Below are 23502 nucleotides of genomic sequence, written 5' to 3'. Positions count from 1 at the left end.
TAACATGGGTATTCATGTAGTATGCTTCTTTAAATATACATTTAATTGATTGTCCCTCTGGTATCTCTTTTGAAATATTTCCTGATTTTTCATAAAGGAACAATACATTTACAGTTTTGCAACTAGTGAAAAGAAGGAACGAAATTTTGAATTGCTAATTTCTTCAGTGCATGGCAGCAAGTAGTAAGATAAAGTATTACATACATAAGTTATAATCATACTGCCTATGGTAGTTAGCATTAACAAGAACACTATTTATGTTTCAGCTTGATGCACAGGAAGAAGTTAACAAAGTCAAAGATCAGGCGCCTTTGGCTTACTCCATGATTTCCGACCCACGAAGAAAGCAAAAAAAACAGAAGATAGGAGAACATCTGTTCGATCTGATTCTAAGTATGTATCCAGACCTGGCTGGAAAGATCACTGGAATGTTACTGGAAATAGACAACTCTGAATTGTTTCACATATTGGAATCGAAGGAGTCACTAGAAGCTAAGGTTTGTAGTAAAAATGATTAATGAGGGTTGATACATTCAAATAAACTCATCATAGATACCAGGACTAAATTTTGTATATACGCCAGACGCGCGTTTCGTCTACAAAAGACTCTTCAGTAACGCTCGAATCCAAAAAAGTTAAAAAGGCCAAAAAATGAACGAAGTTGAAGAGCATTGAGGACCAAAATTCCAAAAAGTTTTGCCGAATCCAGCTAAGGTAATCTATGCCAGAGGTAGAAAAGCCTTAGTATTTAAAAAATTCTAAATTTTGTAAACAGTTAATTTATAAATATAACCATATCAATGATAATTCATGTCAGCACAAAAAGTGCTTACTACTGGGCAAACTACATTTTTGCAGATTGATTTTGCCCTTTTTGCCTTACGTCGAAACTACAATTCTCTTCACTTACATGAACGTGACCTACCGTATAAGACTATTCACCAGAATTGTTTTCGCATAAAGAACACGACGGGTGCCACATGTGGAGCAGAAGTTACTTATCCTTCCACAGCACCTGAGATCACCCCTAGTTTTTGGTGGGTTTCATGTTGATTATTCTTTAGTTTTCTATCTTGTGTCATGTGTTCTATGGTTTGTCTGTTTGTCTTTTAAAACTTTAGCAATGGTGTTGTCAGTTCATTTTCGATTTATGAGTTTTACTGTTCCTCTGGCGTCTTTCGTCCCTCTTTTATGCAAGTCAAATAGAAAGTTCTCATAATTCTACCAGTATCCATGATTGTTCCAGTAAATTCTAAACTTCACAAATATAACATTATTATCCTGGGGTACCAAGTTTTTCAAAGTTGTGTCCATCAATGATCCATACATGACCACCAATGATAACATGCAAGTTTTGTCTTAAATTTTCAAAGCAGAAAAAAAGAAAATCTGACATAGCAATAGCTCGACCAAGACAGCACAAACCTATTCCTACACAAAATTGCCCTGAAATGCCATTGTTTACCAATTTTGTATTGTTTTGGCTATATATCATTTAAAAACTATAACAGTAATAGATAAAAATGAAATATAGAATAATAATTGTAGAAAGAGAGACACAAGAATGAGAACAATTATAAGCAATACAAGGTCAAAAAGGGAAAAAAAATCCACGGCTCAGCTTTTGTTATTTAAAATACTCAGTATTTGCTTCAATATACATCATTGCTTTTTCTGACCATTAAAGTACCATTGCGTCATCATTTTACCATACATTAAAATCTCAAATTTGCAATTATCGAAGTGTTTTGTTCTGTCACTAAAATTATGTGAATGTTATTATAAAATCAAAATCAAGCATGACCTTTGGTACAAGCACGGACAATTTGCAGCATTATAAAAAAAATGTCTGATAGTGTTATCCAGATAATATTATAGTCATAATAAAATTTACAAGAATTATTGAACCCCGTCATTGAGCATATGTAAAACGAGGAAACGTTAGAACGAGGAAAGATTTTAAGTAATGATACCTGTGTATTCTTAATTTCATCTTGCATGTGACGAACGCTAGACATAGATATGCTAATACAATGGCAAAAAGTAAAATAGCAAAATACTGAACTCAGAGGAAATTCAATTCGGAAAGTCCCTAATCACATGGCGATATCAAATTACAAAACACATAAAAAAACGAATCGACAAGAACTGTCATATTCCTGACTTGGTACATTTTCAAATGTAGAAAATGGTGGATTTGTATAAAGTTTTATTTGTTTAAAAATGGATAACTTCGATGCTATGTACCATACAGCTGATGTATATGTCGGTTGTTCTTCTTTCATGGTTCCGAGTATTCTTCTAAGCTATAGCATGCTTGTATGAAAACTCTACAAATTTATCAATGACCAACATAACCGTTTTAACATTAAATATATTGTAGGTCGAAGAAGCCGTTGCTGTACTGAGAGCTCATCATGTAAAAGAAACACAGGTAGCAATAAATTGGGTAGTAATACTTCAATCAATTTTTTACCAACTCTCCCTCTCTATCTAAGTGTCAATCTGATTGAAGATCGATCCTTAATTCAATATATTTAGTTCAGGTATTACAACTGCTCATCAACAGCATTTGCATTGTAAAGAATCAAGTCATTTGGTTATATGCCTTCTATTGAATTTATCATGATTATATTGATACTGATAAATTCTTTTAAAATTTATGATGCTTTCTTTGTTTAATTATATACAAATATAAAATTTTAATAATTAAGAATGATCAAAAGCAAGTCATACAATTTTCAGTTGCCACTGACTGCTACCATGTTGGATAAATTCCCACAACAGGAACATAAACAGTTGTTGGGAGAGCGTATATTCCCTCTGATCCAAAGTATGTACCCTGATCTGGCTAGAAAGATCACTGGAATGTTACTGGAAATAGACTACTCTGAATTGTTACACATGTTGGAATCCAAGGAGTCACTAGCGTCTAAGGTTTGTAGGACAAAAGATAAAAGAAGAGTGTCAATGGAATCTATGTGCTACTTCACTGTATACTTAGATTTATCACACAGTGCACTACATTTCAAACGATTTGGCCTTTTCAACTTTCCGCACACAATAATTAACACACGATTATATAAAAACATTAAAAACAGAATCCTTTTTGTTCACTTGACCAAATGTCATTGTGAGTTTTTGCCACCATATATCTTTCGCGTAGTTGTTCTTCGACTATGTCTGTTAACTTTGAAAATAATTTCTTTGAACTGAACAGATGCTAATGTCCGTTTCCATTGACCTACTGTTTATGGTTCAGTATATCTATGAGACATAATATTTTGTTTGTTTGTAAGACTGAGAACTTAGCAACACCATGTATGCCTAAATAAAGGCAACAGTAGTATACCGCAGTTCAAAATTCATAAATCGATTCAGAAAAAAACAAATCCGGGTTAGAAACTCAAATTGAGGGAAACATCAAATATAAGAAAACAACTACACAACAGAAACAGAACACTAAAATGCAACACACAGAGAAATGAACTATGATATAACAATGACCATTTTACGGACTTGGTACAAGACATTATAAGAAAATGACGGTGGGTTTTGAGCCAAAACAAGCACTTTTATGTCAAAGTTAAATATAACACTATATGACGCCATTAAATGAATGGAATAGAGAATGAATAAATGCAAGAACACACAGGACAAAAATTACATGCCAGGACTACAAAGAAATAAATGGGAGAACCTGCAGAACAGAGACACCAACAAATAATAGCTATCAAAAGTTACTAGGCTTTTAATTTAATACGCCCAACGCGAGTTTCGTCTAATTAAGACTCACCAGTGACGCTCAGATAAAAAAGAAAGCAAAAACAAGCACAAAGTTGGAGAGCATTGAGGCCCAATAGTTCCAAAAAGATGTGCCGAATACGGCTAAGGTTATCTGCCTGGGATAAGAAAATCCATGTATTTAAAATAATTTATACTTTTGCAAACCGTAAAATTATAATAATGACAGTATACATTACCTTTAATAACACATATTTTACAGGTACAAGAAGCTGTCGGTGTACTGCAAGCTCACCAAGCAAATGAAACTGCAACAACTGCCATAGAGGTAACAAGTTACGAAGGGTGTCGTGGAAAGTAAATCAGGGTAGATCCTAAGGCTAGATAATTTCACAGATTTTCTTGGTTTCTATGATTACACGTATAAACACTACAATCAGCTCTTATCATATACAGATAAACCTATAAGTATAAATCTAAGTTTTAATCATAAATGACATCAGTTGACCACGCGTACTCGCCGACATTACTTTTAATAGCAACACTGCACGCCATTTCCATTCCCAAAGTTATATAGAAATTCTAACATATTACAGTGTCATAAATCCTTCCCTAAAATTACAATGAAAATGTCAAAGGAGTCGCTACTATAAACTTTCAATAGGCTACTATATAAATAACACATAGCTGAGACGGTGATAGAGCAGATTATCACTAATCTGCTTTTCACCCTCTCATCTATATATATTTATATGTTATTTATGTGTTATGTAATGTATTATACTGAATGTCCTAACATTATTGTCTCTAACAGATTTATTTTATCATATATATATATATATATGATGCAACGTACATAACAACGTTAACGGGTATTAGAGAAAAAAACAGTGAGGCAAGATGTTTTATTTTTCTATTTAGACAGTCAAATGATAAAATCTGACCCAAAACGTAGAACTCAAGCATTGTATTTAGTTACTTGGTGTAAATTCAATCATTGTCCTTTAAATTATCGAATTTAGATTTGTCATGACAAGAGGGTGACATTTAAAAGAATGTAAATTAACACACTCGTATTTCACAGGCAAATATCACTCACATCAATTTCACGTGAATTTCAATTCATGTGAATCTCACGTGATATTCACATAAATTTCACCTTAACCGAGCTTATACATGAAATTCACATGACATCATTTCTTTGTGAGTTTCACATGAAATCAATGTAAAACTCCGATGAATTTCACGTGAAAATCACATTAATCGTTTTCACATGAAAATCACGGGAATGTTTAAAATAAAGTAATTCAAATAACACCTCAATTTTAAAATAAAGTGAAATCATGAAAAATACAAAAATATTTAAATGTAAAGTTCAAATGAAATTCATGTGAAAATTTTAACGTGAGATTCATGTGAATCTCAATGCACGTGAAATTCTCATGAACATTTCACATGAGTTATATGTATAAGCTGGTTTGAGGTGCCTCTCACATGAAATTTTTCATTGGAATTTCATGTGAGATTTATTGAAATTCACGTGAACAAATGTCTGTATAGCCAATTAAAATATTTTAAATATATTATTTTATTTAGGAAATAACAAAGATGCTTATATAAATATTGGTGAAGACCAAGAAAATGTCCTTATTCATATTGACATGTAGTCTGATCAACAAATTAACGAAACAAATCTTAAATTCGACCTTTATAGAAACATCATTGTGGCTCCACATAGCTATATCGAAAATGTGAAGAATAAACGGCACATGCCGACATTACTTTTAATAGCAACACTGCACGCCATTTCCATTCCAAAAGTTATATAGAAAAGCTAACATATTACAGTGTCATAAATCCTTCCCTAAAATTACAAGGAAAATGTCAAAGGAGTCGCTACTATAAACTTTCAATAGGCTACTATATAAATAACACATAGCTGAGACGGTGATAGAGCAGATGATCACTAATCTGCTTTTCACCCTCTCATCTATATATATTTATATGTTATTTATGTGTTATGTTATGTATTATACTGAATGTCCTAACATTATTGTCTCTAACAGATTTATTTTATCATATATATATATATATATATATGATGCAACGTACATAACAACGTTAACGAGTATTAGAGAAAAAAACAGTGAGGCAAGATGTTTTATTTTTCTATTTAGAAAGTCAAATGATAAAATCCGACCCAAAACGTAGAACTCAAGCATTGTATTTAGTTACTTGATGTAAATTCAATCATTGTCCTTTAAATTATCGAATTTAGATTTGTCATGACAAGAGGGTGACATTTAAAAGAATGTAAATTAACACACTCGTATTTCACAGGCAAATATCACTCACATCAATTTCACGTGAATTTCAATTCATGTGAATCTCACGTGATATTCACATCAATTTCACCTTAACCGAGCTTATACATGAAATTCACATGACATCATTTCTTTGTGAGTTTCACATGAAATCAATGTAAAACTCCGATGAATTTCACGTGAAAATCACATTAATCGTTTTCACATGAAAATCACGGGAATGTTTAAAATAAAGTAATTCAAATAACACCTCAATTTTAAAATAAAATGAAATCATGAAAAATACAAAAATATTTAAATGTAAAGTTCAAATGAAATTCATGTGAAAATTTTAACGTGAGATTCATGTGAATCTCAATGCACGTGAAATTCTCATGAACATTTCACATGAGTTATATGTATAAGCTGGTTTGAGGTGCCTCTCACATGAAATTTTTCATTGGAATTTCATGTGAGATTTATTGAAATTCACGTGAACAAATGTCTGTATAGCCAATTAAAATATTTTAAATATATTATTTTATTTAGGAAATAACAAAGATGCTTATATAAATATTGGTGAAGACCAAGAAAATGTCCTTATTCATATTGACATGTAGTCTGATCAACAAATTAACGAAACAAATCTTAAATTCGACCTTTATAGAAACATCATTGTGGCTCCACATAGCTATATCGAAAATGTGAAGAATAAACGGCACATGCCGACATTACTTTTAATAGCAACACTGCACGCCATTTCCATTCCAAAAGTTATATAGAAAAGCTAACATATTACAGTGTCATAAATCCTTCCCTAAAATTACAAGGAAAATGTCAAAGGAGTCGCTACTATAAACTTTCAATAGGCTACTATATAAATAACACATAGCTGAGACGGTGATAGAGCAGATGATCACTAATCTGCTTTTCACCCTCTCATCTATATATATTTATATGTTATTTATGTGTTATGTTATGTATTATACTGAATGTCCTAACATTATTGTCTCTAACAGATTTATTTTATCATATATATATATATATATATATGATGCAACGTACATAACAACGTTAACGAGTATTAGAGAAAAAAACAGTGAGGCAAGATGTTTTATTTTTCTATTTAGAAAGTCAAATGATAAAATCCGACCCAAAACGTAGAACTCAAGCATTGTATTTAGTTACTTGATGTAAATTCAATCATTGTCCTTTAAATTATCGAATTTAGATTTGTCATGACAAGAGGGTGACATTTAAAAGAATGTAAATTAACACACTCGTATTTCACAGGCAAATATCACTCACATCAATTTCACGTGAATTTCAATTCATGTGAATCTCACGTGATATTCACATCAATTTCACCTTAACCGAGCTTATACATGAAATTCACATGACATCATTTCTTTGTGAGTTTCACATGAAATCAATGTAAAACTCCGATGAATTTCACGTGAAAATCACATTAATCGTTTTCACATGAAAATCACGAGAATGTTTAAAATAAAGTAATTCAAATAACACCTCAATTTTAAAATATAGTGAAATCATGAAAAATACAAAAATATTTAAATGTAAAGTTCAAATGAAATTCATGTGAAAATTTTAACGTGAGATTCATGTGAATCTCAATGCACGTGAAATTCTCATGAACATTTCACATGAGTTATATGTATAAGCTGGTTTGAGGTGCCTCTCACATGAAATTTTTCATTGGAATTTCATGTGAGATTTATTGAAATTCACGTGAACAAATGTCTGTATAGCCAATTAAAATATTTTAAATATATTATTTTATTTAGGAAATAACAAAGATGCTTATATAAATATTGGTGAAGACCAAGAAAATGTCCTTATTCATATTGACATGTAGTCTGATCAACAAATTAACGAAACAAATCTTAAATTCGACCTTTATAGAAACATCATTGTGGCTCCACATAGCTATATCGAAAATGTGAAGAATAAACGGCACATGCCGACATTACTTTTAATAGCAACACTGCACGCCATTTCCATTCCAAAAGTTATATAGAAAAGCTAACATATTACAGTGTCATAAATCCTTCCCTAAAATTACAAGGAAAATGTCAAAGGAGTCGCTACTATAAACTTTCAATAGGCTACTATATAAATAACACATAGCTGAGACGGTGATAGAGCAGATTATCACTAATCTGCTTTTCACCCTCTCATCTATATATATTTATATGTTATTTATGTGTTATGTTATGTATTATACTGAATGTCCTAACATTATTGTCTCTAACAGATTTATTTTATCATATATATATATATGATGCAACGTACATAACAACGTTAACGAGTATTAGAGAAAAAAACAGTGAGGCAAGATGTTTTATTTTTCTATTTAGAAAGTCAAATGATAAAATCCGACCCAAAACGTAGAACTCAAGCATTGTATTTAGTTACTTGATGTAAATTCAATCATTGTCCTTTAAATTATCGAATTTAGATTTGTCATGACAAGAGGGTGACATTTAAAAGAATGTAAATTAACACACTCGTATTTCACAGGCAAATGTCACTCACATCAATTTCACGTGAATTTCAATTCATGTGAATCTCACGTGATATTCACATCAATTTCACCTTAACCGAGCTTATACATGAAATTCACATGACATCATTTCTTTGTGAGTTTCACATGAAATCAATGTAAAACTCCGATGAATTTCACGTGAAAATCACATTAATCGTTTTCACATGAAAATCACGGGAATGTTTAAAATAAAGTAATTCAAATAACACTTCAATTATAAAATAAAGTGAAATCATGAAAAATACAAAAATATTTAAATGTAAAGTTCAAATGAAATTAATGTGAAAATTTTAACGTGAGATTCATGTGAATCTCAATTCTCGTGAAATTCTCATGAACATTTCACATGAGTTATATGTATAAGCTGGTTTGAGGTGCCTCTCACATGAAATTTTTCATTGGAATTTCATGTGAGATTTATTTGAAATTCACGTGAACAAATGTCTATATAGCCAATTAAAATATTTTAAATATATTATTTATTTAGGAAATAACAAAGATGCTTATATAAATATTGGTGAAGACCAAGAAAATGTCCTTATTCATATTGACATGTAGTCTGATCAACAAATTAACGAAACAAATCTTAAATTCGACCTTTATAGAAACATCATTGTGGCTCCACATAGCTATATCGAAAATGTTAAGAATAAACGGCACATTTAAAATTTTGAAGATACATTGTTTGAATAGGACGATTAAAGTTTAGATGAAATCAACTTTCTAAAAACACAACAAAACAAAAAGACTACAAAATAATAGTTTTCTTGTATTAGTGACCCAGTTCCTTAAAATGAATAATTAAAACAAGGAGAAATACAAACAATACCAGCTGCTGAGTGTTAATTTTTGATGAAGTTGGTTAAAGTGGGGACAATCGTGCAAGTAGTTGAATTAGTAAAGTTTTTTATGATCTTTTGTAATTGATATTTTTTCCCCAACTATTTTTGGGGTCTTCTCAAGACGACAGTCGCATCTGACGAACTAAATCTTTCATTTTTTTACATTGAGTACCTTTTACATGTTTTAGAAATTAACAACGCCATTTTCAGCTATTGAAAAGCAAGCTATGAATTCAGCTGGAGCTTTGTACGTAGAGGATTTGCATCCAGATGTCACCGAAGCTATGTTGTTTGAGAAATTTTCAACCGCAGGTCCAGTCCTCAGTATCCGTGTTTGTAGAGATAAGATCACAGGAAGTTCGCGTGGTAATGCATATGTTAAGTTTCAGCAGGAAGGAGACGGTAAGAGGTTCAGAGTTAAAGGCTTCGCCATTTGCATGGTTCAAATGATACATTTTGATTGTATATTGTTTGGTTTATTCGATGTTGAAAAGTCGACAACATATACATGGAAAACAATGTGTTAGAAAAATAGGACATAGAAGTATCCACAACATGCATTTAAGAAAACATGTGTGTCAGAATCCCCGTACTCTGGAAAAAGCAAAAATCAAGCAGAAAAAAAACTATGTTTGAAGAGGAAATTAAAAATGCACAACCGAAATATCATCAAACGTAGGTACGCCAGTTCCTTAACCAAGAAGCTATACTCTAAGATATAGCAAAAAAGTTGAAAACACCAAGCCATAACCAATATTATTCTTCCTGTTCTGCCGTTTTTTCTACCTTGAACATGTGTGAACCAGCTATCATAAACTGCTAGTTATATTGACTACGTGTTCCCAATTATGCTGGACTAACATGTTAAGCGGTAAATCAAAACTACATAGATATAGGATGTTTTACTGTACTTTTCTGGATAAAAAAAAATCAAATGAAATATAAGGTTAGTCTCAAAGAGTCACCACATCATCCCCTTTTATTTGGAAACATCGTGTAAAAGGTCGAAATCTCCTCTACTAAGCTTTGTATTATGTTATTTAATAACAAAATGCATTACATAATATTTTTTTTTCAATTCCAAATGAGTCATTCCTATCCTTCATGCTTATAACTTTCCAGTTACTTGTAATTGTTCCAGATCCCCAACCTTTATCGTATATATTCATTGTTATCATGTACATCTTTTGTATAGTCATTTTATAAAATTTACTGTTTGCAAAAGTATAAATTATTCTAAATAATAGGGATGTTCTGGTAACTAACAGAAAAACCATTGCCGTTTTTGGCACAACTTGTTGGATCTTTTGATCCTCGATGCGGTTCGGCTTTGTACTTGTTTCGGCTTTCAAACTTTTGTATCTAGACATCACTAGTGGGTCTTGTGCGGACAAAATGCACTTCTGGCGTATTAAAATTTTGAACTTGTTACCTTTTGTTGGCTGTTGTTTGTGTGATTCTTTGTCAATTATGTTCTCCAATTTGTTTATATTGTAGTCCTGTGGTGTTGTGTTGTCATTTTGATATTATATTTCACATGGCCATAAAAGTGCGAGGTTTGGCATGCCACAAAACCAGGTTCAACCCACCGTTTTTTCCTTTAAAAATGTCCTGTACCAAGTCAGGAATATTGCCATTGTTATATTATAGTTCGTTTCTGTGTGTGTTACATTTTAACGTTGCGTCGTTTGTTTTCTCTTATTTTTAATTGTAAATTCACATTGCGATAAGACGTGTCACGGTACTTGTCTATCCCAAGTTCATGCATTTGGTTTTGATGTTATATTTGTTATTCTCGTGGGATTTTGCTGCTGCTCGGTCCGTTTCTGTGTGTGTTACATTTTAGTGTTATGTCGTTGTTATCCTCTTATATTTAATGCGTTTCCCTCTGTTTTACTTTGTTACCCCGATTTTGTTTTTTGTCTATGGAATAATGAGTTTTGAACAGCGGTATACTACTGTTGCCTTTATTAGCCATACGAATTGAATAAATAACAAGGGGAGTACTTTCGGCTGTAAACTTATGTGGCATTTATTTGGCAGACTTCATAACATTATCAGGCTACATTTATTTCCTGTTGTACTTGTCTAGCATAAAATGTATAAAATCCTCAAATAAAAATGTTTTGTTGATATATCTTGCAGCTGAGAGAGCTCTTGACACAATGAACTTTGACAATTTGAAAGGTCAACCAATAAGAATCATGTGGTCACAAAGAGATCCATATCTAAAAAAATCTGGTGTTGGCAACGTATTCATCAATTATCTTGATAAAAGTATTGACAATGAGGCATTATACGATACCTTCTCTGCTTTTGGAAATATTTTGTCTTGTAAGGTAAGAAAACTGTTCAAAATAGAAAATCTATTCAAAAGATTATAACAATTCAGTAGCAAAAGATAATTAAGAATTAGAGTTTGGCTAATTTCTTTGGGATACTTTATGTATTACAGAGGGCGGTCAGAAAGTTTATGTAAAAATACAATATTTTAAACATTGTATTTTATTTTCATTTTTTTTTATCTAACGTTACTTTTAAGTCTTTTGTTCCTGGGTACAAAAATTCAATTCTGTTATTTATGATGATTTTATTTTAAAAAAATGTATTCCATCTCGACCCACTCTTATATCGAGACGTAGATATGATGTTTTGGCAGTGGACATTTATTATAGTTTTTATTATATCAGTCTCAGGCGAATCATCTAAGGAACATCAAGGGTATTAATGCATTTGTATCCATTTAGATGGTAATTTTACTTTGAAACAATTCTTTAGTTTAAAAAATTTGTGATTATTCCAATTGTAGGAAAAACACTATGGTCCATTATAATAGTTTTGTGATTGTATAAGCAGTGGTGCATCTCATTTCCATGATAAGTTGACCAGATTGGCCTTGTACTCTAAGTCATGGTCTATTGAAACTTTTTCAAAGTTTACATCTTAAAGTCTGTGATAAGGTCATTTGAAAGGAATAATTTATGTCAAATCAAATATATTTGTTATCATGCTCTACAAGAATTTTCAAAAAAATAATGTGGCCATGTAATGTGTAACTTCGATCACGGTTCATTGACTTTTTTGTGCTTTTTTAATATCATCATTTGCTGTCATTGTAGTCAACACTTCGGTGTTGACATGAATATCAATTATATGGTCATTTTTATAAATTTTCTGTTTACAAATCTTTGAATTTTTCGAAAAACTAAGGATTTTCTTACCCCAGGAGTAGATTACCTTAGCCGTATTTGGCACAACTTTTTGGAATTTTGGGTCCTCAATGCTCCTCAACTTTGTATTTGTTTTGGCTTTTTAACTATTTTGATCTGAGCGTCACTGATGAGTCTTATATAGACGAAACGCGCGTCTGGCGTATAAAATTATAATCCTGGTACTTTTGATAACTATTTACACCACTGGGTCGATGCCACAGCTGGTGGACGTTTCGTCCCCGAGGGTATCACCAACCCAGTAGTCAGCACTTCGGTGTTGACATGAATATCAATTATATGGTCATTTTTATAAATTTTCTGTTTACAAAACTTTGAATTTTTCGAAAAACTAAGGATTTTCTTACCCCAGGAGTAGATTACCTTAGCCGTATTTGGCACAACTTTTTGGAATTTTGGGTCCTCAATGCTCCTCAACTTTGTATTTGTTTTGGCTTTTTAACTATTTTGATCTGAGCGTCACTGATGAGTCTTATGTAGACGAAACGCGCGTCTGGCGTATAAAATTATAATCCTGGTACTTTTGATAACTATTTACACCACTGGGTCGATGCCACTGCTGGTGGACGTTTCGTCCCCGAGGGTATCACCAACCCAGTAGTCAGCACTTCGGTGTTGACATGAATATCAATTATATGGTCATTTTTATAAATTTTCTGTTTACAAAACTTTGAATTTTTCGAAAAACTAAGGATTTTCTTACCCCAGGAGTAGATTACATTAGCCGTATTTGGCACAACTTTTTGGAATTTTGGGTCCTCAATGCTCCTCAACTTTGTATTTGTTTTGGCTTTTTAACTATTTTGATCTGAGCGTCACTGATGAGTCTTATATAGACGAAACGCGCGTCTGGCGTATAAAATTATAATCCTGGTACTTTTGATAACTATTTACACCACTGGGTCGATGCCACTGCTAGTGGACGTTTCGTCCCCGAGGGTATCTCCAACCCAGTAGTCAGCACTTCGGTGTTGACAAGAATATCAATTATATGGTCATTTTTATAAATTTTCTGTTTACAAAACTTTGAATTTTTCGAAAAACTAAGGATTTTCTTACCCCAGGAGTAGATTACCTTAGCCGTATTTGGCACAACTTTTTGGAATTTTGGGTCCTCAATGCTCCTCAACTTTGTATTTGTTTTGGCTTTTTAACTATTTTGATCTGAGCGTCACTGATGAGTCTTATGTAGACGAAACGCGCGTCTGGCGTATAAAATTATAATCCTGGTACTTTTGATAACTAATTGCATTTTACTATCAAATAAAATACTTGAGATAATTGAAAATTTTAATAATTTGATTATAATCAGAATGGACTGCATTGATATATTAAATAAAGTTGATGTCAGTGATTTGTGTGCATTCTAGATTGTCTGTCATAAGCAGCATGGGTCACGTGGATACGGATTTATACATTTTGAGACTGAGGAAGCAGCCATAAACTGTATTGAAAAGGTGAATGGGATGTTGTTAAATGGAAAGAAAGTGTAAGTTTTCATTGTAACCATTGTTTGTGTTGTGTTTATCAGTTAATCTTTTTTTAATTGTATTTTTTTCTTTCAATTTTCAAGTTATATGTCTACGTAGTATCATATAATATAAATAGGTTTAGTAGGGATATATGAGTTTACAAAATAAAATAAAACCTAATTGTTTCAGTACAACAAGCTTTTATAACGACTATTATTGTTAAGTAGAAAGATGAATCTTCTTTTTTATACTATTGTTAGAGATTTATAGATAATGGAACTAACAAAGCATATTTTTTTGTTATGTTTGTATCCCCGATTTTGAGATATAAGCCATTGCAAATATACCTGGAAATAAATTTCTCTGTATTTAACATTGGCACCTCTTTCGTTCACAAATCATGATGAAAAAACAAGATTTTTTTTTACGATTTTTTATTACTGGCTTTTTAAAATATATTAATTAAATAACGAAAGGGAGAAGTAAGAGATAGCCGACGAAACATTCAATGGCACTTCCTGAATACAAGCAAAACAAAAATTCAAAAGTTGTTTATGGTTCATAAAAAAAAACATTTGAATATCCTTTGACCCTACCAACGAATAATTTGTAAGTATCATTGAACAAGCACTATTAAGGGGGCTCGCGGGTCTAAATCGAATTTTTCATTTAATATAGGATTTCGATATATTTTTCTATAAATGAACTTTTTCTTATACTTAATAGAAAAATGAAATAAAAAAATGGGATCACCATTCATTTACGCTCACAATCTGCCTCCGAAGCATGCATTTTTGTTAATGTCCTTTTTTCTGTTGAACTAATAGGAGAAATGTCGGTAATATCGAAATAAGAAAAGACCTAAATTACAGAAATCGCTAAAATTTTACGATTATTTAGTTTATGTACAGCTTATTCGAAAACAACAATAAAAAATATAGGTCACCGATGAGTTAAAAAAGATTTTAATGCCAAAAAATGGCATGTTTGCACCAAAGGGAGATAATTTGGAGCTTTTTCAATGAAAATCTTATACCCGCGAGCCTCCTTAAGGTCAGAAAGTTTCATCTGTCTATTTAACAATTTGACTACATACCTTCTCCATTTTCCCAAGCTTGATATTTGAAACACGCATTCATTATCCAAGGTCGAAGTTTTCAACCTATTCATACTTTTAACATTGAATGAATATCACTTTAAAGCACCAAAATCACATCTTTTTTTTAGGTTTGTGGGACGATTCATGATAAGACAGGAACGTCTTGCATTTCTTGGAGACAAGATGAAGAAATTAAACAATGTCGAGGTAAATAAATTTGTTGACGATATATCTGAGGATGAACGGAAAGATATATTTGAACCATTTGGGAAACTTATAAGAGAGAAGGTGTGTTCACTTATAAACTTCACGGAGGACTTTGGGAAGGACGGGTTTTACTTATGTTTAAAGATGAACTATAGTGGATTTAGCACTGCTAGTTTATTTTATGATAGTGGCAAGGTAAACAATTGTTCTGTTTTGTTCTGTCTATGTAAACTATTGTGATGTTTCGTAGTTTCCGGGTACACTATTGTGATGTTTCGTAGTGTCCAGGTAAACTATTGTAATGTTTGTATTTTCCAGGTCAATTGGTGTGGTGTTTTAAGGTGTCAATGGTAAACTATTTTGATGTTTTGTACTGTTTAGGTCAGGTAAAAACTTTAATGGTTTGTAGTGTCCAGGTAAACTATTGTAATGTTTTTATAGTGTCCAGGTAAACTGTTGTAATGTTTTGTAGTGTCCAGGTAAACTGTTGTAAAGTTTTGTAGTGTCCAGGTAGGAAACTTTGATGTTTGTTTTTTTGTGTCCAGGTAAACTATTGTAACGTTTTGTAGTGTCTAGGTAAAAAACGTTGATGTTGTTTAGTGTCCAGGTAAATTTTTGTAATGTTTTGTAATGTCCAGGTAAAAGACTTAGATGTTTTGTAGTGTCAGGGTAAACTGTTGTTATGTTTTTTTGTAGTGGTCAGGTAGATTATTGGGATTTCACAGCGGAAATGTTGACTATTGTGATGATAAGTATGGACTGTCACTTACAACCACTGTACATGTACGGATTAACTGACCATTTTAATTTGTGGTAAAAAATTTTGTGATGATGTGCAGTGGCATGTTAGTTACTTTTATTGTTTGAAGTGACAAGTCACTTTGCAGGATTATCATGGCCACTGATAATTTGTAAGTCTATTCTAAATTAAAACTGTTGTTGGAAGTAACTATGTTCCAATATTACTGACATTGTTCAGGCATACACAAATAGAATTATGAATCTTACAGTACGGGACTCTAATGGTTGAATTATTTTGTTATTGATTGAACCATATTATTTGCAGTTTGTTGTACACTACACAGAAAGAGAATGGGTTAAGTATCACTGCTAGAGATATATTTTAACGGTGGTTTTAATTGATTGAAAATGATACATTATAGTATATTTCTCCGTGTTCCATTAATTTTCCTGATATACATTAGACTCCAAACTCAATCATGAACATTATAGATCAATGATTCTATTTCACTGTGACACACTGAAAACTACCATTGGTGATGTTTAACTGTGTCATAGTGCATTTTATAGTTTGTATACTGTAAAAATAATGAATTTGTCAGTAACTAAATGATTGTAATAAGAACAAATGCTTCGATATATGAGAATCATTTTATTATTTTATCAATTTTTGACATATCATGCCTGATATTAGCGGTAAGAGTTGTCTAGAAGATATTTTTGAAAGTAGTGAATTATATTAGAACTTTCGTATACGGTAACGAAGGTTTTTATTTTTTTTATTTACACTGACATACTTATATAAGTACAGGTTTTTATAGCTTTTTAAATATAAACGAATGACATGAATTTTGACAACAACAAAAATTAACAAGACCTATCTTTAAAAGGCTGGTGAGGATTTAAACAGCATTTTGAACGGTTTAAACATCCTTGATAGGACTTTGTTTGCTGGCAGAGCACAGAAAAAGGCTGAGAGACAAATAGAGGATAAGGACAAATTTGAAAGAATTCGAATGGAGAGAATTAATAGATACCAAAAAGTCAATCTGTATGTAAAGAATTTGGATGACAACATTGATGACGAAAGGCTAAGGAAGGAATTCTCTCAGTTTGGAACCATTACAAGTGCTAAGGTATGTAGGAATATGACAAGAGAACAATTATCAATTAATCAACCAGATTGGTTATTAGCCAGAATAAATGAATTTTACCTAACTTTCTTGTTCAGCCACTGCAATAGCTCACCTAGCAAGCAAGCTAACAAACGTATTAACTTTACCTACACACTCAATGCGGTGACTGTAATTCATGACATTTTATTTTACATATTCTCTTCTTTTGCCTTTCGATACTGATTTCGCTTACATATATGTACGATCAACATTTCTGAACCATTAAAAAATATACATTGGGAAGGACAAAGTTTCAACTATTGATGGGTGTCAACTATGTTTTTGTACTGAAAAATGTAAGTGAAATTCCAAATAGCCACTATAAACGGCTAACCTTTTTCAAAATGCGATCTCTTAAAATTATGTAAAAGAACAGCACTTATTTATTTACTTTTCATTTCAATTTTACTTTCAGGTTATGTCAGAAGGTGGAAGATCCAAAGGATTTGGGTTTGTTTGTTTCAGTTCTCCAGAGGAGGCCACTAAGGCAGTAACAGAAATGAATGGTAGTACTGTGGTAGCCAAACCTTTGTATGTGGCTCTAGCCCAACGTAAAGAAGACAGGAAGGCTCACTTGGCATCACAGTACATGCAGCGTATTGCTAGTATCAGAATGCAGGTAAAGAATTGAGTTATTTGTGTGTAAGCTAATTCAATGCCATTGAAATTAAAAAATATTTTGTCTTTCTATGGTACTTTGGGTATACATGTATATAAAAACTAATGTATTCAATACAGGTTTTTAAATTGGTTGACCTTGGTTTTTATCTATTAAGGGCTGAAACATCTAGTATTGATCCTGGTGGACGACAGGTACTCAAATGAATTTGGGGTGGTGGAATTTTCGGTATTTGTATTTTAGACATATTTTCACAAGATTTATATAATTTTTGTTTAGTTTAAGGCTAGATTTAGATGCACATGTAGGTGTTGGCTCTACTATTATTAACCCAAAATATGTTATTTCATAATAAAATAAGAGATAAACATAATTTAGATAGTAGTCTTCATAGCCCATAGATGGCCCTAGGGACAATTTTTACAATTCCGAAATTGTGACTCAACTTCAAATGCAATTTAAACCCTATGGTACTGATTTCATTTCTAAATCTCCCAAGGTTGATCACTACTGTTGATATACACAAAATATAGTGCATTGATCTTGACATTCTATTATTTTTATCCATGAACATTTCAAGAAATTCATCAATGCAATATATGCTTTAATTTTCAAGTAAAAGGATGATGAAATACTTGTCAAGAACAACTTTGATGCGGTAATCTTTTTAAATATGTCTGTTTTTAAAATATCAGTGATGTCATTGCTAAAGTCATCTATACAATTAGAGTTATCTGCCTTTGTTTATAGAATCAACTACAACCAATGTTTTTACAATGCAATGTTTAACGTTACCTCTTGTTTCGCATGTCAATGTGACGGAGTGTGTTTAAAATAAAGCATATTAATAAAATCATTGTTACTTCTCCCAATGAAAAATTAAACCAATCTTTACCCTTCAGTGCTTACAAGCTCTTTGATTCTATATAGGAGTGTATCAATGAGTAAACATGCATCAATTTATTTTAAGACTTGTATCTTTGACGAGCATTTACGAGCTTGATTTGTTTATGATTTAAGGGACAACCAAATGGTATGATGAGTCAGATGTTCCCATCAGCCGGACCAGGGTATATCCTTCCTACCATGACACAGGGACAGAGAAACTTCTATGCCCCAACACAGGTACCACAGATGAGGGCAAGTCCAGGATGGCCAACACAGCTTAGGCAGCCTACACCAGCTAGTGGTATGTATAAAAAAAGGCAGATATATTAAAGAAGATGTGGTATGATTGCCAATGAGACAACTCTCCGTAGGAGACCAAATGACACACACATTCAATAATATGGGTCATCGTACGGCCTTGAATAACGAACAATGCCAATGGAGCAAATTACGCTTCAAATGGCTCTGAAATGACAAATGTAAAAGATTTCAAATGAGAAACACTAACGGCCTTATTCATGTAGAAAACATGAACGAAAAACAAATATGCAACACATCAACAAATGACAACCACTGATGATGTATAGTTCCCAATTAGATGATTCTACACAGAGACCAAATGACATATAGAAGTAGATATGAACTATACATCTCTGTACAGATGTCAAAAATGAGCAAAACCCATCTATCATAGCTTTAAAATGACAAGTGTAAAATAATTAAAACAAGAAAACCAATGGCTTGATTAATTAAAAAACAATGAGAGAAATACAATATGTATGACATAGATTTTTGGAGAAAGGTCTTCGGAGATATTACAGCTAATTGTCTAATGCTCGTAGAGTAAATTGTCGGTAGGCTTGCTTACTCTGTTTGTATAAACGTTAATTAAAATTTTTGTAATAAACATTGACATCACCAAACAATATATATAAATATATATATATAGCCATTTATAACATGAATAAATTTAGATTTGTTAACCTAAAATTTCTTGATAGACAATAGTTACTAGCATGCTTTGTATAACAATGATTCTTTCTATTTCAGGATTCCAGAATATGCCTGGACAACAGGTCAGACTTGGCAATCCTGCCGCTGCTTGTGCAAGACAACCTGGTCAAGGTAACATCCATGGTGGCATGAATGCTCGTCCCATCACAGGACAGTCTGGCACTGGACAACCACCACGCATGCCACAGTCTTTACCAGGCAGAGGACAAGTGCCTCCCCCAGCGGTTGTAATGAACCCAGCCAGCAGGTATTCGGCTACACAGATGAGAAACTCACCTCAAACTGGAAGACACCAAAACATGGTTATGCCTCAGGTAGGAAGATATAGTCATCTGTGGACAACTGAAGTTCTGAGTAAAAAAATGATTCATATTGGTTCTGAACTGCATGGCTTATTAAAACATGGTTTCACAGTTGGAACAGTTATGTGGGGCCTACTGAAGGGGTCATTCTGAGTAAATTTTGTTATTTCATATAGGTCCTGAACTGCATGGCTCTTCAGAATTTGGTTATACCACAGTTAGATATAGCTTGTTTTCTGGGGCCAAGTAAAAGTCTAATTCTGAATGAAAATTTGATTTTTTGATGGACTGAACTTGGTGATTTTACAATGCATGGGTCATCAAAACATGGTAATGTCACAGATAGGCATACTTACGAATTAGCATACTTTGTTTTCAAATAAAGGATCTATTCTTAGCGAGAAGTTGATTATAATATGAATAAAAAAAATATGACCCTTTCAACCACTTTTGTAAAAAAAAATCTCCGAAACTGAAAGAGAGTAAAGAATAAGATCTTGGGAAATATGTCATCTTAAGATTTCATGTTCTCTTCAACTTCTTTTGTATATTGATATTCATCTCATAACAAAAACAGGCTATTTTGGGTTTTCTATAAGGTCCGCATTTCAATTTTAGTTTTTCACTACATGGAAATTAAGCATAAAAGACTGAAAGAAAAAAGAAAGTGATAACCGCTTCATTTAAAGAATATATAAAGAAAATTATACAGTGTGACTGAAGGTTCATGCTAGAAAAATATTATGTCTCTTAGAAATACATTATTGATTGCCAGTATTAACACGTATAAAAATATATAATTTTGTTTCAGCCTCCAGCCCGAGGAGGAGTAATTCAAGTTCAAGGTCAGGAGCTTCTGACCTCTATCATGTTGGCTGATGCCCCTCAACAGGAACAGAAGCAAATGTTAGGAGAACGTCTGTTCCCTCTGATCCAACGTATGTACCCAGACCTGGCTAAAAAGATCACTGGAATGTTACTGGAAATAGACAACTCTGAATTGTTACACATATTGGAATCAAAAGAGTCACTAGAAGCTACGGTTTGTAGGACAGATTCTTAGTTTAAAACATATTTATACATACTGGTTTTGGAAATAAGTTGTTGCAATTTATATTAATTCCTTTGTACTTTGCTGGCTTGTAGCGGTACGGCGAAAGTGAGAAAAGCAATGGAGTTAAAATGACCCATGATAATCTGTTTATCGCTATTATACCTATGATGACATTAATATTTTTTTTTGACAACACCATGTTCAACCTTAGTATTTCATAACATTCAACTCCGCTAAAAAATGAAATTATCAGTCAGCTAGATGAAAGAAAAGTTCCGTAAAGTAGCGATATTTTCTCCAAATAATACCGGAAATAAATTAAGAAATCATTGCCATGATTAACTTGTTGATACAATTCACAACCGGATTGGTTTGTTATGCTGTTATGTTTGTATCCAGTAATTTTTGACATCGCTGTAATTAATCAAACATTTGTTTCAATTGTTCAACAAAAATGAAAATGATATATATTTTTAGGTAAATGAAGCCGTTGCTGTACTGCAAGCTCATCAAGCCAAAATAACTACACATGCCACTGAAGCAGCAAACTAAAGAGGGTACAAAGGAAACCGCAATAGAGTATATCATAAGGGCAGATGATTGGAAAGATTTTATTGTTACCATGACTACGAGTATTTATAAACTTTTTTGTTAGATATGTTTGCCAACTTGTTTATTATTATTGTATATTTATCATGTAGTTATATGATTTTGATTGTTTATTTTTCAAAAAATTGTATTTAATAACCAGTGTCTCACTATATACAGTTGGTTTGAAGCTTTTGTCAGCTTTTCTATTAATTTTTAGGAAAAATGTCAGAATTTAAACTACTTTGTTTATCAAAGATTAGTGAATTCAATGTTATTTCTTGAAAAAACATTTTTAAACTAATATCCAAAAAAGTTTTTAAAACATTCAGTGTAACAGGTTAGCGAGTGAAAATCTTGTTTTAACTATCGCCTTGGTGAACCTGCATGAACGAGAAGCTGTTTTGAAACGGATACACATATTTTATCACAACATACATATCAAGTTTGCATTTTGGTTGTGTTTCTTCTACTGTTCTAAAGTAATGTTCTTTCCAAGTAAGGAAAACAAATGTAATTTTTTTCCCATTCTCATTACTTTAGTTTGCCTCAGAAACTTAAAAACTATTCTTGATACCAATTTAGATCAAGTATACATTTGGGTAGCGTAGCTTTTATCGTTCATGAGTTATGTCTCCTAATCACTGTGCTTAAACGGCCGTGGGTAACTTAAGTTACCCACAGCCCAAGATGGAGACGCCTGGCTTCGGTTAGGAAGTCTGCTCCTAAATAATTACAATACCATGCATGCAAAAGAAATGTTCAGTAATTAATAAGTTACATAAATCTTTAAGGAAAACTCTGCAATGTAAAACGTGGTTTGTTACTACAAAATATACGATTACAGCACGATTTGCCAAAACACTTGTGAGAAACTTTTTTCCTTATACCAATAGGGATGTTCGTAACTTTAGCATGATGTCAGTAACTTTAAAAGAATCTTTATTCGAGAATGAAAATATTTTAAAAAAGAAATAATAAATAAAAAAAATACCGACCTCCTAGCAATATTCTAACAGGAAGTCCTTTGTGGCATGGCAAAGCCATAAGCTCAATTTAACACACCAAACGTATGAAAAATAACGGTCATATTCCTGCATTGGTACAAGCATAAAAAAGTAAAATTACAAAAATACTGAGCTCTGAAGAAAATTCAAAAAAGAAAATCCCTTATAAAATGGAAAAATCCCAAACTCAACCGAATAGACAACAACTGCCATTTTCCTGACTTGGTACAGGCATTTTCTTATGTTGAAAATTGTACTGCAAAATTAATGTATCTTACATTCTACTTGCTTTATAGATTGTTAACTGCTTAAGTTTTAGATGATAAATCATGACATGCAGATTATAAAGCTCACCATTTCCAACTGTAGAAGTTACATTAATAGTGAACATATGAAAATCATCTAGGAGAACAAGTTCGGAGGTCAATCTTTAGCAGAAATACATAGATGAATCAGTCCAAACCACTAAAGAAGATATGTATGATTTGATACCCGATCTTATTGAATCCCTGAGGTCAATGAAACTTTAAGAAGATTTAAAATTTACCTTTATTTAACTGACACTTGTTCAACAATACAGCCTTCTATCTACTCCTAGATATTGGCATTTTTTTTTTCTCTCACAATCAACAACACATCATAGTAGATATA

The 23502-nt window shown here is 32.2% G+C and overlaps 1 protein-coding gene across 1 annotated transcript in view; it reads left to right on the top strand.

The window, feature by feature from the left end:
- LOC134700980 (polyadenylate-binding protein 1A-like) overlaps nt 1-22039 on the top strand; it is a 29773-nt gene extending 7734 nt beyond the window's left edge. The window contains exons 8-21 of the mRNA XM_063562122.1: nt 267-497; nt 2384-2434; nt 2746-2937; nt 4007-4072; nt 9644-9857; nt 11601-11794; nt 14056-14174; nt 15385-15463; nt 17095-17340; nt 17795-17998; nt 19019-19187; nt 19937-20214; nt 21014-21244; nt 21734-22039. Coding sequence (XP_063418192.1) covers nt 267-497; nt 2384-2434; nt 2746-2937; nt 4007-4072; nt 9644-9857; nt 11601-11794; nt 14056-14174; nt 15385-15463; nt 17095-17340; nt 17795-17998; nt 19019-19187; nt 19937-20214; nt 21014-21244; nt 21734-21808 — 2349 coding nt within the window. The 3' untranslated portion in view covers nt 21809-22039. The remainder of the gene's footprint in view (nt 1-266; nt 498-2383; nt 2435-2745; nt 2938-4006; nt 4073-9643; nt 9858-11600; nt 11795-14055; nt 14175-15384; nt 15464-17094; nt 17341-17794; nt 17999-19018; nt 19188-19936; nt 20215-21013; nt 21245-21733) is intronic.
- The last annotated feature ends 1463 nt before the right edge of the window (nt 22040-23502 follow it).

This window comes from Mytilus trossulus, unplaced genomic scaffold (genome assembly GCF_036588685.1).
Source record: "Mytilus trossulus isolate FHL-02 unplaced genomic scaffold, PNRI_Mtr1.1.1.hap1 h1tg000210l__unscaffolded, whole genome shotgun sequence".
Taxonomy (NCBI): Eukaryota; Metazoa; Mollusca; class Bivalvia; order Mytilida; family Mytilidae; genus Mytilus; species Mytilus trossulus.
The sequence above is the reverse complement of the archived record's forward strand: the minus strand, read 5'-3'. Positions and strand labels throughout refer to the sequence as shown.